General features: G+C 30.6%; 1 protein-coding gene across 4 annotated transcripts in view; it reads right to left on the reverse strand.

Annotated features, from left to right (window-relative positions):
* Positions 1–355: 355 nt before the first annotated feature.
* LOC106464895 (protein CLEC16A-like) overlaps positions 356–17,297 on the reverse strand; it is a 59,077-nt gene continuing 42,135 nt past the window's right edge. For 2 of the 4 annotated variants that reach the window (XM_022392703.1, XM_022392702.1), the window contains 7 exons: positions 14,943–14,993; positions 14,276–14,404; positions 13,705–13,825; positions 10,914–11,077; positions 10,255–10,561; positions 8,576–8,949; positions 356–3,897 (listed from right to left, as the gene is read on the reverse strand). In XM_022392703.1, coding sequence (XP_022248411.1) covers positions 3,316–3,897; positions 8,576–8,949; positions 10,255–10,561; positions 10,914–11,077; positions 13,705–13,825; positions 14,276–14,404; positions 14,943–14,993 — 1,728 coding nt within the window. In that variant the 3' untranslated portion in view covers positions 356–3,315. The remainder of the gene's footprint in view (positions 3,898–8,575; positions 8,950–10,254; positions 10,562–10,913; positions 11,078–13,704; positions 13,826–14,275; positions 14,405–14,942; positions 14,994–17,297) is intronic. The other 2 variants (XM_013925066.2, XM_022392704.1) reach the window with 1 other exon arrangement.

A 17,297-nucleotide genomic window follows, 5' to 3' on the forward strand; every position in this document is an offset into this window, starting at 1 on the left:
ATATCTGGTTCACAAGAAAGTCCCATCTGTTCAACACTTTGATGCAACCATATGACTAACAGATTTGTTAAACTCCTTTCTGACAAAGGATATTTATACAAGAGAATTTATAAGTGTTGTACAACCAAAATGCATAACATGTCCAAGTAAAGAGCCTTCATTTCATTTTGTCATGGAAGGTGATAAATTCATATAGCAGTGTGTTAAGAGTAGTAATGGACTCTAAAACCATACCTTTGGCTAATATGGAGCTGTTTCTTCATCTGCAAAGTGTTTGTTTTACATCAAAAATCTTGAGAACTATATGTGACCCTGAAAACAGTATTTTGTGTGTCACAGATGAGAGATTACCTACTATGATAAAAAAAAATCATGTTTATTACATACTTTACTTTGATTACACACTTTTATGAGCTACAAAGCAGTTTATCTGTTAGGATGAAAAATTATGTTAAAGAGATATCAGACAGAATACAGTATTTTACCTCTTATGGGTAGATTAACTGCTAGATCTAAAAAATATTACTTAGGATATAGAGTGAAATCAATATTTTGTGTGTCATAGATTAGAGATTATCTGCTACAAAAACACCATATTTTGGGTATATCATACAAAATATAGTATTTTTTGCTTGTTGAAATAACAGGTTATCTTTTATAACAAAATCCATACTCAGAATATCTTAACTGAATGCAATATTTTTGTGAAAAAAAAACAAAAAACTTTTAGTTCTCTCTTTTTATACTAGTAGAAAAAAAACATTTTTTAAAACATACTCTACCACAAACAGATAAAGTCATTGCTTGAAGTGGAGCAGGATGAAGAGGGATGCCATCCTACTTCTTTTCAGGAAGGCCAAAAACCATCTTACTACCTTTTAATAGACTTGAAACCACACCGGTACTTTTACAGTTGCCTAGGGCGACATCAAATATCTTACCTTCTCTTTCCTCTCCCTTTCACATCAGTATGGGCAGCAAGATGCAACACAAAACAACAATGAAACAAATTTAGTTAATAAACTATAACAATTTAGAGTTACTATTTCAAGCTGATACATGTTGGCCTACTCTAAAACTATACACAGATCAATTAGGCTATTTTTTCTTATATTTTTCATATTCAAAATTATCACACACCATCTTGCTTCCTCCACTTCAAGCACTGGGTAAACTTTTATAAAGATAAATAGTTGGCTATCTACTGTAGTTTATTTTAAGGTCCAATCAAAATGATCCTAACAAAAAAAATACAAATTGCAAGTTGTACAAAAGTTCTTATCAGTGCTGTGTTTTTAAGCACACTAATCAGATTATATGCAGCACAGGTTATCATTAATATTCACAATTTTATCTAAGCAAACATTTAAATGTTTTCTTAACTGTGACCAAACCAATGTCTATCCACTGATCTGATGAGAGTGCATGATAGTAATCAACAATCATAAATGTTTCACAGAAAATATCAAAGCATGATTTCCAATTACAGCAGCAAGTTTGTCATAATTCTAGATCTTCTTGTAAACAACAATTAACTCCCTTATTTAAAATACAATCTTTCTGCAGCTTCCAGTACAGCTAAGTCATTTTATGATCAGAAAATACAGTTGTCATTTAGCTGGTGACATAGAGAACTGAATATCCATACACTATCTGTACTTGTAAACCATTTGATTTGAAGAGCATCTACAATTTACAGAGTTTAATACGTTTTTTTTTTGGTTCCACAAATCAATATCTGTTTCGTGAAATTTAATATAAGGCTTGATGACTATCAGTGCTAGCTGTCCCTAATTTAGAAGTGATAGACTTTGGTTACTCTTTATTAACAAATAGTGGGATTGAACATCATATTATACTGCCCCATGGTTGAAAGAACAAGTATGTTTGGCAACAAACAAACCTGATCCCATGAGAGGCAGACTGTGAGTTAAGCACCCTAAACATCAGGCTATACAATGCTCATTTCAGCAATTATACAATTATGCATAAATAACTAGAATTCAGAATATTTACTGTTTTTAAAGTAGTTTGAAGTAGTTTCTCCAACCTCAGTTTTTCAGTACTTATGCACAGCAAACCTTAAATCGAGTTGCAATTAATTTCTTACTCACACAGATATTAAGGATACAAGATTGGTTGCTTAGAACTATGCTCTAGTTTTACTGTTTACACATCTATAAAATCTTTTTCACAAAAGGTTCAGTTATTTTTTGAATTCAGCTGCTATGAAAATCTACAAAACTGGTTGCTTAGCAGAGATATCACACACAGTATCTTAGCTGTCAATGCATTTCTAATCCCACTCACTCTTCAAGTGAGAATGTAGGTTATTGTTTTATTAGAATGTCATGGAAGTCTGCTAGATTGGGTCCTAATGAAAAGTAACAACTTTTTTTTTTATTAACTTGTATGCATAAAGATCTAACATGTTTTAAGCAACACCGCTTAATATTTAACATGCGCTTGTGTAAGAAAACAAACAAATATTTAAGTTTTTTGATAAGCTACTTTATTCATTAGAATGTGAAAAATTGTTTTTGAAAACAGTCATTATGAATTCACTTCCAAGTACTTGTAAACTGTAATTACTTGTTCAGAAAAGCTATTAACAGTTTCTACAAAAATTTATTTTAATACAAAATAAATCTCAGCAAGCAATTTTAAAGACCTAATTTTTAAATCATACATTCTGGCTATGAAGAAGCCTTGTTCCTTAGAGCACGAACCCATGCAAAAGTATTTTAAGAAATCTTTACTAATGCAGGCTGAAGGTGCAAGTTACTAATATTAAAAATGGGTGGAAGTGATAAGAACATGCTTATTTGAATCTTTGATGGAAAATTTATTTGTCCAAACTACATGTCAAATTAATTTTCTTTTGTTGAAAACATAATAAGTGTGATTATTAAATTCTTGAAGGCCACAGCTAAATAAAACATGCAATGTATATATTAAAATTTCATGTATTATGATCTGCTTGAAAATGAAAAACCTATAGATGTAGATCTCATTCCAGCTCAAGTTGTACTTTGTAGTTTGAGCACTGCTATACCAAACAGTTATAATTGCACTATGCAGAAGTTCCATTGTTTGATTATCTTCCAAAATAATGAGATCCATTTAACTTGCAGTGTGTCAGTCTCAACAATATCAACACAAACTTGAAATTCACCTTAGTTCAAAACAGCTATTAAAATCAAATAACCATTTCATCATAATAATTTTCTACTTCATTCAAACTTACAATTTTGTTCATCCATACATACACTATAATTAATAACTGTTCGTATCATCATCAATGAAAACTTCTAATCATACTGTGTGAACTGCACCTTTATTTACAGTATTGTTTTTTTTCACACTACCAGCTTTTTGAGGAGCTTCTGAAGAACTGACGATTTCAGCAGCAGCTGAAGAATGATGGCACAAACCTTCAGAAAGGTTCAGAGATGTTTCTTCAGACATCAATTGCTGATCATCTATTCTTGTTTTATCCAAAGCTGCCAGTAGCTGCTTTTCAGTAAATGATGTTTCATTCATGCAGCAGGGTTTGGTACACATTTCAGATGGGCTATCCATCTCACTGTCAGAACCTGACACACTCTGAATGATATCTCCATCTTGTGCATGTAGTTGTGGCAACAAATGAGGAACATCTTCACTTAATGATCCAGTTACTAATGAGACTGAAGGAATTTCAGCAGGTCTTAGGCTTTTGGGGACAGGTATCTCTTGAAGAGAGTCTACAATATGATTTTTACATCCCAATTCTGCTGCCAACTTTGTATCTATTTTTCCAGTGTCATCAGTCAGTCTACCAGAGTGAGATGAGATAGTGGCATGACCAGAGAAAACTGGTATGAGAGATATATTTGGTGGTGCACTTATCCTGGCCTAAAATTAAAAAACAAAACATTATTGTAAACTCATTCTAACATTATTTTAACCATATTTCAAGTTAATTCACTCTTCAAATAACAATAATACAAAGCTACACATTACAAAAAAGAGATAAGTACTACACTAACTTTTTTTGGTTACTCTATAAATGAATTAATATGGTTTTGAAATAACATAGTAAAAAAACACAACAGAACTACAAAAACGTATTACCTGCAATCAACAGTTGGTAAAAGATTCTTTTTTGCTTCTTGTCTTTTTTTTTTAAATCTAATTCCCCTTCTAAAACTAACTTTTGTACAATGAAGTAATGATTTCCTACTGATTAATTTGGATATTGCAGTGTGAATATTCTTAAATTGTACACATTACAGGGTGATTATAAAATAAGTAGGCTAATTCAGAATCCTGCAGCAGCCAATAATGATTCTACAGTTGTACAAATTTCAGAATATGAAGTGCATTGCAATGAAATATTTCAGATTCTGGGTAATTGCAGAATTTGCTATCAGGTGGTAACATGAAAAATCAGATGGATATAAAAGATAAAGAGTGCTACTTGAACAAAAAACAGTCAACATATAACTTTAGAACGGTGTATTAAATTGTTGGTACATTACTATGGTAATGGATAGAATGCTACAGCAACTTTGAGGAATACTGAATTGCTAAGAAAATGAGGCATAGTCTATGAATAGGCAAAGCACTGCAATGCTTTGTGAGTAAGTTCCAACCAATGGAAGCATTCATAACGTGACAAAGTCTGGCATTCCATCATACTTGCAAAAGGTGTGGTAAAAATTCATGTAACACAGTAGAAGTGTCTGCAGGAATTGCTAATGAACGAATGCAGTTCAAGAGATGTTGCATGATAAACCTGGCTTCTAACATTAACAACAGCATAAAGATATGAGGAAACACTGCAACTTATAAAAACAACTTCTTTATCTATTCATCAACAAAGTATTTATTTTCACATTACTAATTTTCTCTAACATTAAATGTATTTTTAAGCTTTTACTATTATTAATTGTTGAAAAAGTGCCCCATATACAGGTTTTGTTCCTGTACTTCATCAATCATCTGCTCAAAAATCACAAAATTTCCATGATTGACACTTTTCATGTTAAATTCAACAATCTTGCCAAAACTAATCTGATTTGATTATATAGGTAGGACTAGCATGTTAGAAAGCTATACGTTTTTAAACTTGTAAATTGTGTATATAATCTAATGATGTAAGTTCTTCTAAAACAGTAAAAAAAGAGTGAAGTAGTACTCAAACTTTTTTTTTATACATAAATTTAGGCTTAGTTTAAAAACAGACCTACAATAACTCCACAATTTTCTGTGGGAATTTAAAGGTTTTCAAAGGAATATCGAAATATATATAATTCCAGTTACATTCCTAAAGGAAATGCACAATTCAGAGCCAAACTTTGCATCCTATGAGAATGAATTATTATTCTTAATATTACTTGTGTTTAGAGAATACAGAGCCAGTAAGTTGATTTATATATATGAAATCATTCTTAAATCTTGGAATAACATTCTTAAAACTTTTACTATTAATCTGTTATTTGGTAATACAACTTTACATTCCCTAAACTAGAATTTTTTAATACTCATTACTACATTTTCCATTAACACATAAATTTATCTTTTTAGGTTAAATAGAAACCTTATATGCATAGCACTGAAAGTCACCAATACAGATCATAACCTGTTTTTCTATTGTTTTAAAACTATAATATATTTTAGTACATTATTTCTGTAAAACAAGTTTTTATAGGTTTTGAAATTTCAAAGAAAACTCACAGAATTAACTTTGCTTTACGATACATACATGTTTTAATTATTGTATGACTCCTGTATGTACAGCTAGTCTTCTATCAATTAAAAACAGCTGCAAGAAGCACATCCATAACTAGTCATTATAAAAATACTGTGGTATCTCTTAAATGATTGCATTAACCCTCTTGCTATGGGCTCAGTGGACTACACTGACCTTGTGACCCCAAAGTGACCCTCACAGTTTCCATACTGTAACTTTTAATATGGTTTGTGTATCTTCATGAAATTTGGCAAGCTTTCAGTAAACATTACTAGTCTTTCATACACAAAAGATCATATTTTTGTAATTGAATATTTTTACTAAAAATTTGTCCATGAATATATGGAGCCAGAGTGTTAACTGCTCTGAGTGCAAAGTGATTTTCATTTTAAGATTAAAAATACTTCTCTTCAACTGAAAATTGTTAAATTTAATTCGCATAATCTCTAAAACCTCGCAAATAAATATGAGACATTTTTTCAGTAAAACTTTATATTTTATCTGTTATTTTCTCTACCCTAAATCTATACACAATCGATCAATAAAAAATATTAAGTAAATCTAAATTTCCGTTTTTTCTTTCTCGAATGACTGCAAATTGTAACAGGAAACTACAATTGTTTATTACACATAGCTTTAAAGTTCATGTTAATACTTAAATTTTATTGCCCTTTGACCCATATCTAACTAATAATCCATTACACAAGTTGGAAATCACTCGCTGAATGCATAGCTCAAGTTACCATATTGAATTACATAATTCACGAGCTGCTTACAAGCATATCTCATGAAGAATTTTTATTATTATTTTACCTAATCTAATCTACAAAGTTTTTAATTTTAAATTCGAGTTACATTTATAATAATAAATAAAGAATATACATAAAAAAACAAGAAATATAGTACTTATCTATGTCTTGTTTTTTCACTGTCGACTGTTTATGAAAGTGGAGCATGCCTTTTTATACTAATGGTACTAGTACCCTAAATAATTTTTATTTAATTAAGTAATATATCTAAGAACACAGAATAATAACAAGTATAAAGCAAACAATATCCTATAACTAACATAGTGTATCTGGCTTTCTAACTATGCAACAAGAGCCTTTAAAAATTTAGCTAAGCTTGTTGATATGAATATTGCAAGAGAAATTTTCAAAGTGAAGACAAGGTAAACAATACTCTGTACAGAAAGCAGTGTAATATAGTACATCATTTGATAAATTAAAACCTAGGATTTCTATAGGTTATAAATAATGACTATATAATGTCAGAGAGAACTATTTATAATTTGTAAAAGAGAGGATGTGACAAGTGGGCATGCAAATGGGTCTGATTTTCTAGTTTATGGCTCTGTAAAAAAATAAGATTGAAGGCTATAAAAATTATGCTTTGATCAAGTAATATTTATATTATCAAGAGTAATTTATGTTAAACTAGCTGGAGTACCTGTGTGGATGGATGGTGTGATAAATAACATAAAAATCCCAACTTTCACACAATATATATATATATGTAACATATTATTACAGTGTTCATTATTACCTTACCAAAACTTTTGTATAAGCTTTAAGAACTCACTATGTATATACTTAAAACATGGTGTGCACTGTGCGATGGTCAGGGTGACTTTGTATTAAGAGGTAATGGCTAAAGTAGTGGCAGTATGGGAACTTTCTGTTACCAGTTTTCAATGCCTAACTCTTAATGTCCTTCTACAGTATTTCACATGATTAATTAACTGACAGTCATTGGCCGCAGAAGTGTCTTACGGGTTGAAGTTCAAATGTCACTGATCAAAGTAGGAAGTTGGTATAACTCAAGAAATGGATCTTCATATCAGCCTTATTATGGCTTTTGGAGTTGAAACTTCAGCAGAGTTTAAGTATTATTGAAATGGTGCTGACCATTTTTTTCATTACATTCCTCCATAGAAAGTGCTATATATCTGAGATATATAAGACGTTTGTGTGCTCCCCCCCCCACACTTTGTATATGTTATGGTATAGAAAATTTAATTTTTTTGTGTAAGGGTGTGATGCCATCTATTAGTACAGTCAACATTAACTTACTTCAAAGATCATAAATGCTCAATAACAGCAATAATGGAGGCTGGAGGGGTTGTTAACCTCCCATTAGCACTGCCATTGTTCCAAACTATCATCTCACAAAGTTTGATTAAGATAGGCCCAGCGACTTAGGAGTAGTTAGATAATGGACAAACAAACAGACAAACAGATTTTTGTGCTTTATATATATAGATTAAAACTTGATTTACTAACTATGTTTTGATGACAAGTTTATTCTATGCAATGATAATAAAGTTGTGTAATTAAATTTTGAGTGTAAATCTCTAAACAGTTGGAACGGGCACTTAGTAAGAGGGTTAAATCAAAATAAGTTTCAATAAAATACAGAGTAACATAAATTGCAAATTATTTCAAAATCTTCTAAATTTACAATGGTTGTATCTCCCAAACCTTTACTCTACATCATTTTTTTAAACCATAGGTCATTACCCAAAATTGGACCATAAGAATGTGTGAAAGGGTCATAAATAAAAATAGATAATAGTTTACTTATTTATTTATTTAAGTATTTTGTAAACCAGATACTTTTTGCTCCTAAGCAATTTTATTGATTGTGAATGTTTACAAATGGGTCCTGAGCCAAAAAAGATTGAGAACCACTGGTGTACATTGATCAAAACTTTGGTAAAATATCAAGTAACAGAAGATTTTTAATAAAAGGTCTAGAATGGCTGTAACTTTGGTATAAATGAATCAAACTTCAATAAAATAATGAGTAATAAGTTACCTCTAGACCTTGAGTTTTTACCTTTGGTAAGCCAGAAGCACTCTGTCTCTTTAGGTTAGGACTACTATGCCGAGAACGTGACTTAGAAAGATCTTCTAGTGGAATCTCTTCAGAACTGCTATTCCGTTGTTGCCTTGGAGATGAATCTCGAGATCTGGGAATTGAGGAGTGTCGTTGACTTGAAGGACTTCCACTTGGTCTACGCTGCCTTTCACCACCACTTGATTCATGCTGTATTGAGCTTGGGAGAGAATTCTGTTCTCGTTTCATCATGGTAGCAAATCCTGGCACTCTGTTTGTTGATATAAAAAGTGGACGATAAGGGCCCTGACTACCACTAGAGGATGATGCTTTACTGTGAAATCCTGTGTCTTGTGATTGGCTTCTGTGTATTACTGAAATAAGGAAAGTCATTTTAGATTTCGTATCTGAAAGATACTCGCATATCACATTCCCAACTTTGAAAAAAACCAAACGGTAATTTTATTATTTAAAATAAAGCAAAGGTATTTGTTTTATATATCTAGTACATTTCTATGTATACGTAACTAAATGTAGCATAATTCTGTTGCATCACTCTAAATTAAGACAATCCTATGTGCTATTCTAAAGATCATACATCTCAGTATATCTCTTTTAAGATCTAAAATAATTTTGTTTCTTTCTAAATATGGTAAATCTAAGCATGTGTTTTTTCAAACCTGGAAGTTCTAAGTGTGCCTTTTTTTACATCTAGTACACATTTCTGTGTGTCTTTCTAAACTTACACTTCTAACTGAACTTAAAATTCTGATCATCACTTTCTAATTGTTATACAACTCTGCATACGTCTTCAAAAATATCGTGTATATTTATTATCAAGCATAAAGCTACACAATGGGCTACCTGTGCTGTTCCAACCATGAGTATCAAAACCTGACTTTTTGTGTTATAAGCCCTCAGACTTAATACTAATGATGCAAGTTCACTGTTTTTCCTAACACAATAAAATTCTATATATATCATTAAGATTGGTACAAATCTGAGTATTCAGATACTATGGTTCTGTCATACACTACTATGCAAGTCTTTGTAAATTAATACAATTTATAATTCTGGTTTTTAAATGTGGGACTATTTCGTACCAGTTTAATAATAGTAAAAAATATAGATAGATACGTGTATTTTATTCTGATAAAATATATGTAGATTTTCAACAACTAAAACAAATATTTTGTATATGAATGATATGATATGAGAGAATATTTCTTTACCAGTAAAGTCACCTATAACATTTAGTTTCATAATGACCTGAATAAATAAATAATTCTACAGTCGGTTTCAAAACAAAAAATTGCTTTTATAAACATTCTAATAAAAAAATCCATATAAAATAAACTTAATATATTATAGCAAAAATATTTCAAAATATGACAAAAAGTTACACATTATCACATGCACTGGCTATTGTAAAGATTATAATAAAATAATTCCAAAGAGAAGTAATTATTTTGTCAAGTTTAATAGCATAGAAAAAAATGGTGGAACACTTTACAACTAATTAATAATCAAAATATAGTAACTTTTCAACTACAATTTGTTTAATCATATTTTCTTTACTTCAACAAGCAAGAGAAAAATTTTGTTGCTTTTGTGTCAATAAAAAGTTAAAGTGAGCATACAGTGATATTTATAAAAAGAAAATAAGCAAGTGTTCATACCTGAAGGATTATCTGTGTCCCTAATCACATGCAGTCCTTGACGGAGAGGAGAGGGACAAGGTTGAATGTGTTCAGGCAGTTCTAATAATCTTGCTATTTGGTGTAATTTTCTCTGTCTTGCTTTGAGTCGTCCTTTAGTAAGTCGCTGTTTAGCTGCCATGCATCTGATGTGGTCATCAAACACAAACCTAGCAGCTAGTAGAGGTGTTCGTCCATTCCCTGCTGTAGCTCCTGCTGATGATGCAGGTCGATGAACAGTGAGATGAAGGCATCGGCTATCATCTTTGTCACCAGCAACTTCAATATCCTACTAACAAATACTATGTTAAAATGATGACTCCCATCACAACTATTTACAGTATTCTATTTTAAAATTATTATTAAGGAAAACTGCAAAGACCTTATTCGTAGACTAATGAACTGGACGGTATAGATAGACCTTAAACTGCATTAGAACAATTTTTTTCAGATGATTTTTTCAGAATAAAATTTCTTAAAATAATTCACGATCTAAAAAACAAGATATTAAATGTTCACAACATTATCATCATGAGAATGAGAATGTATTCCTTCATTAGACACTCTAACCTTAACTACACAATGGACAATTGCTAAAACAATCAATGTGAAAAAACAGTTTTGTAACAATGCCCACATACCTGTAAAAATCCAACAAATTTGGCAACACCCCATCCCAACTTCTTAGTGTCAGGCTGAACAAGGATTAACTGAAGGATGTCGATCACCATGAACCTGCGAATCTTCTCTCCATTTTTAGTGAGTACCGTACATGCAATAAGGTCGCTGTTATCTGGAAAGTTAGCTCCACATTTTGTGAAGATAATCACAGTAAGGCATCTATCCCTAATTTTAGTATTTTTCTATTTTCTTTTATAAACTTACTAAAATATTAGCAATGAAACCTGTTTATTATAATTGTACATCATTATTTTATATTGAGTCAATTCTTTGTATTAAACCAATTATTATCATTTATTTTCTAGATAATGTGATAAATATTCAAAACTCTGGCTGATGGGTTTAAATTGAAAATTGCCCATTATATCAATTATTCAATTTTACATTTATAAAAACACAAATGTCCTGTGAACATGCCCTTCCACAACACATTATAGAGGTATTAGCTTTTCTAGCAGCTGGTATAACATGCCATATCATAGTAAACAAGTTAAAGCACTCCACTGTCACAAATCCTTCAGAAATATTACCCTTTCAATTGACAGAAGAAAAAAAATCCAGAAACAAAAAACAAAGCTGAAGTTGTGGTGAAAAAGGTCAATGTAATCATAAACAACAGAAAAAAAATGAACAAGCAAAGCTACAGTAGACAGCAATGCACAATAGGGGCCTGTGAAAAGGTACTTTAATATCTCATATGTATTGCCAGTTTGTAAAGAGTTTTTCTGTTTTTGAGAGGTAACAAAGTCTAGTTAAAAACATACGAGAAACTGTTTTGGCATAAATTTTTATAGATCTTTCTTTCTGAATCTGTTTTTGCAAAATATAAGAAACTAAGTTTTATATTACAAACTCACAAAATTGTAGTCATAGTATGGGTGAAGTATGTTCTGATGACCGATGAAACAGGAAAGTGTTAATAAAAATAAAAGTTGAAACATTTATCTGAATGCTCTGCATTACACATTAAATATTCATTAACCTTATGTGCTAAACTAGGTCAGAGTGCACATGTCATGAACTTTTATAGAGATACATTCAAAATTTAATTAAATAACTTTGTTATTAATGTACATCAATAAAATTGGAATCAAAACAGTTTATGATTCAAATTTTTATATTACCCAAGTACTAGCTTCTTAACATCAAAAGGAAATATTTAAAAAGTTCTCCATCTTCACTTCTTTTTGTCACATGATGTGCTTACACTCTGAATTCTTCCCTACAGATTTTGTACTTTCTTTAATATAGTTTGAAGTGTCCAATCAATTATAAATACAAACTATATTTAGTGATAAACAAGAATATAAAAGTTGAATCTCATTCTTTTCCAATTTGCCGAGACATCAATAAATTTGTTAAACCCACCAGAGAAGTCCCTCCCATTTTTCCATAGCTTTCATAGGCACTTATCTACCACTGCATCCTTATATTATACAAATGTTTATAACCAAATGAAAGAGCATTTTTAACCCTACAAAAGAGCTTATTACTTCATTTTGGCTGGCATAAATAGACAGTATATCTTTGTATGTGATCGTTGCTGTTCAACTCCGAATTCATGGCTTAGTTAGAAAGCCAGTTAAATATAGTAGTTTAGAGACATTCCATTCTAGTACCCAATTATTTTTTTAAGTTTTAAAATACATATTTGGAAGCTAAATGAATTTTTATTTAAACAATTAACTTACAAAAAAGTAGTTACTGTGCCATGGCATCGAAGTGCAAAAAACCTAAATCCAGATGTAAGTGTTATATTCTTTTCTTTTTTTTATGTATATTTTTTAACAAAAGTAATTAAAATACGAAAATTAGAAATTTGTTTAGGTTAGGTAATGAGATATAAATTTTAAATTTCATGAGCTCAGTTTATATTTAAGGCAAGCTCATAGTACATCACTGTAACCTGATTGTTAGTTTGCCCTAAGCTCTACCAGAAACATTCCACTTTTATTTACTGCTTTTCATGCAACACCCCAAAAGTACAGTAATTAAACCATAAACATAAAAAAGCAGATGTGAAAAAGGTTATACAATAAATACTATTACAATTTGCAATCATTCTAGAAAGAAAAATGGTGCATTTATTTCATATTTTTCTACTTTTCATAATACATTGATCATTTCGCTTCAGCTGATGTTGAGATAGAGAAAATAAGAGGTTTCTGATATTCATTAAGGAGGTTCTAGGGGTTATTCAAAGGAAATATAAACCTGTAGGATGGAAAGAAGTCTTTTTTAACATTTAGTATGAAAATCACCATTCACTCAGATTGACTCGATAAAGGATTTCAATATTCAGACAAATCTTTATTAGAAATACTTTATTAAAAATTCTGATTTTTTTGTACACAATGGACTTGTAATGTTTACTAAAAGCTTGCGGTGAAGATATATACAGTAAATTCAGAATTATGGAAATCATTACTATGTATAGCTTCACAGATATGAGATTTGGTCCAACAGACTAATTCTGTACACATAGTTAAGAAATGATAATAATATACATGATATTGAGGAAGAAAGCTGATGTATTCTTAACTTACAAAACTACATAAAACAAACAAAAGAGAGTGCCTTGATACTGTGTTTTTGTAATGAAAAATAAAATTCAACATGTTTTTTGAGCCTATCTAATGGTTTCACTAGTGTACAAAAGTAACTACCAGAAAATTAAAAATGCTCCACAAACATGCTCTGTTAAAAGAAGACAGAAATAAAAAGAAAAAAAAAATGCTACTAGGAACTTACTAAGATCGAGAACTTCATTCATTTTAATACAGTTGGCTGTGTTTGTCAGAGGCAGTTGTGTTTCAACCTCTCCTTGTAAACTGAGGGATAAATCTCTCAGGATGAAGAAGACACGGATCGCCTGTTAACCAGAAAATAAAACTAAGGATGCATAAGAACTATTGTACACCTACAAACTTGTATAAAACTTAAAATGTGGTTTGAACATTCTTTCATGTGAAATTTATTTTAAATTTACATTTAGCTCTTCCATTACTAAGTATCTGTAGAAGTGAAAGCGAAACGATATATTAAAATAAATTTTAAGCAAAATATACGGGAATGTAAGTGTAAAATATTAATAGTAATTTTAAATTTGGACTTACAGGAAGTAGAACTTCAACTATTATGACATTATTAACATGTTTAAATTAATACACTGAATTGTGATAAAGTTATTCATTAACAAAAATAACACTAAACTACTGAATTTAAGTGTTTTCCTTTAAAATGTTATGAAAACTTATAAATTAATGTTTCTGATATAGTTTATGTTATTATATTTTGTCACAGATACTAAAATAACAAATACCCGTCTTGCCCTCTCCACTTCTCCACAAGGAAGACGTTTATGGAACTCTACACCAGACATTGGAGTGCCCGTGGGTGGTAAAAGAAGCTTATCGTCCATCATCAAATACTCAACATTTAGAGGTCGTTTCTGTTGATAGCATTAACACAATAATTTATCTAGTTTCTTACATTTAGAATGAATCATTAAGTTTAATGGACATTTCTATGCTAACCTTTAAAACAGTTTTGTTAACCCAAGAAAAATCTTCACCAAAATTAAACAGAAATATTTCATTTTTAAAGTAATAAATAAGAAAGAAAAAAAGTGTTAAATCCCTTCCTAAACAAATCAAATATTCTTTTTTTTTGAAGTGGTGTTTGTTGCTGTTTATAATTCTTTGTAAGCATGCAGTATGGAAAAAAACAACAAAAAACAGACAACACTTTAACACGAGATCAGTATATGTAAAAAAAATTTGCAGAAGAATTTGTTTCTAAAGTTAAATTTAATGTTAATGTTTCATTGCTCTTGATCATGTTATTAAAAGCACAGGAATATCTGCTTACACTGGATCTTAAGAAATATTTAACATGTTCTAATATGAAAAACTTAAACAAAAATTATATCAACGTAGTTTCATATTCATTATTTCAAGCAGTCTCTTATTGATTTCCTTATTTCTTACCTTCATTTCATGATACTCATCTTCAAACATGTCTAAAAAAATTTCCTCACTCTGAAAAAAAAAATCAAACAAACACTATTACAACAACCTGTTCATACTGAAGTCTGAATATAGCTTTTGTACAAGGGAATATCTACAAGTTTTAAAACTTGAAGACCATAATTAAAATACAAATTTTTAATATTTCTTTATCTGAAAACATTAATAACATATGTATCTATAAACAAAAAATTACAAATGTGACATGATTTACTTATTGTACACATCCATTTCTCAATTTTTCAACACAAAACATATGTGTAATGCATTTCATACATATTATTCTGTGGACAAATGTATGACCATGCAAGTACTTTCCTTGTGATTTTCTCAAGATAATATTTCACATGCATAACTAAGTCTAGATAAATCTCAATTGAAAACCATTACAATTGTTCTTCTCTGTCAACAGTTTCAACAAATTCTGCATAATTATCACATGATACCTAAAATTCTCTATAAAAGATAGTTTTTGTTTATATTTTAGTTTGTTTGTTTGTTTTGGAATTTCGCGCAAAGCTACACGAGAGCTATCTGCGCTAGCCGTCCCTAATTTAGCAGTGTAAGACTAGAGGGAAGGCAGCTAGTCATCACCACCCACCGCCAACTCTTGGGCTACTCTTTTACCAACAAATAGTGGGATTGACCGTCACATTATAACGCCCCCACGGCTGAAAGGGCGAGCATGTTTGGTGGTATGCGGATTCGAACCCGCGACCCTCAGTTTGTGAGTCGAGCGCCTTATCCACCTGGCCATGCCAGGCCTTATATTTTAGTTAACAGACATTTATTCATGAATTTTTAAAAATTACCTTTAATAACACAGAAAGATTAGAAAATAATAAAACGATCAGGAATGAATGAGACAACAATTTTCTCTGGTGTGATAATATATGGTTAATCTTTAATTGTTAAGGGCATAAATACACTCATTACATTTGAAATGAGGGCTAAGTACAAACTTTAACAAATTTAAATTGGCAGCACTTAATGATGAGAACAAAGTTGATATCATACATGACATTTTGCAAGTGTTAACCTGATGCCGTTAGGCAACAAAAGCACAAGGAAGTTGAAAACAAAAAGACCACTATAAAATGTAGAAACACAGAAAATCCAGATTTTTGAAAAGCTTCAACAGTGTTTGATAAACTGTCCAATCAAGTGTAATCGTTGGGTAAATGGTAACAAAAGTCACATTTGATGTCACGGAGAAGAGAGGTTATAAGACAGTCATGCACTTTAAAGCAATTGAGTTTAACTGGAGTAAAGGAGAATAATTAAAAGTCACTGGGAAATAAATAACGTGGAGCACCTGAGTGTTGTTTTTACTAAAGCCGACCGCTTTTATGATTTTTCTTTTTGTAGGGTCAGTTTCATAGATTTGAAGTTTTAGAAAATGGATGGAATGGTCATGAATGTGCAATAAACTCCTTTTATGTTCTAACATCTTAAAGCTTTTTTTTTTTCAGTTACTCATATATAGTTTAATAGGTAGTCCAAACATGGGACTTCATAAAGGAAATTAAATGGATTACTTTCACTCTTGGTGAATTTCTTTGATAAAAATATTGGCTAGCTTGGTTCCGGTAGAATGTGAGGAGCAATATATTAGCATTGAGTTGAAATTTCTTATCAGTTCTTTTCTAACTGTTATTATTACTTTATTTTAAGGTTGTTGAGTCGTAAGCTAAGACGAAGACCATTTTGTTTCTGCTGTTAGGTTAATTAGTCCCCTTCTTCTTGATAGCATTGTATTTAAAGTTGATTGTTATCAGTATGTACTTTGGAAAAATTCGTTCATCTACAATTTATTCAACCACTGATACTTTTAAAAAACTTGAATTGTCTCTGCTTCTGCACTTTACATTGTTCTTTTTTTCAACTTCCCTGTGCTTTTGTCACCTAACAATGCCAGGTTAACACTGGTGAAACATACCATGTAATAATATTAACTTTATTAAATTCTTTTCATCAACTAGTACTTCATACTTTCAACTATACTCACATTAGATACATATATTTCACATGTTTATCATGTCTTACAAGGTCTGCAAAAAAAAAAAAAGTAGACAGACTGTCCACTGAATGTTAAAAGTAGGTACATAAAGGATTTTAAAGACATTTACAAATTAGTGTTTCTGAGTCATTCATATCTTAGAGTTAAAAATTTGTTCAATTCAGCAGTTTCAATTTATTAGATCCTCAAGAGATTAATGGCACTTTTCTTAAATGAAAAAAACCGAACAACTTATATATCAAAACAAAACATTTATTAAATTAAATAGCCTCCATTCTTATCAGTGATGCTTTTCC

The sequence above is a fragment of the Limulus polyphemus genome, unplaced genomic scaffold (genome assembly GCF_000517525.1).
Source record: "Limulus polyphemus unplaced genomic scaffold, Limulus_polyphemus-2.1.2 Scaffold1773, whole genome shotgun sequence".
NCBI lineage: Eukaryota > Metazoa > Arthropoda > Merostomata > Xiphosura > Limulidae > Limulus > Limulus polyphemus.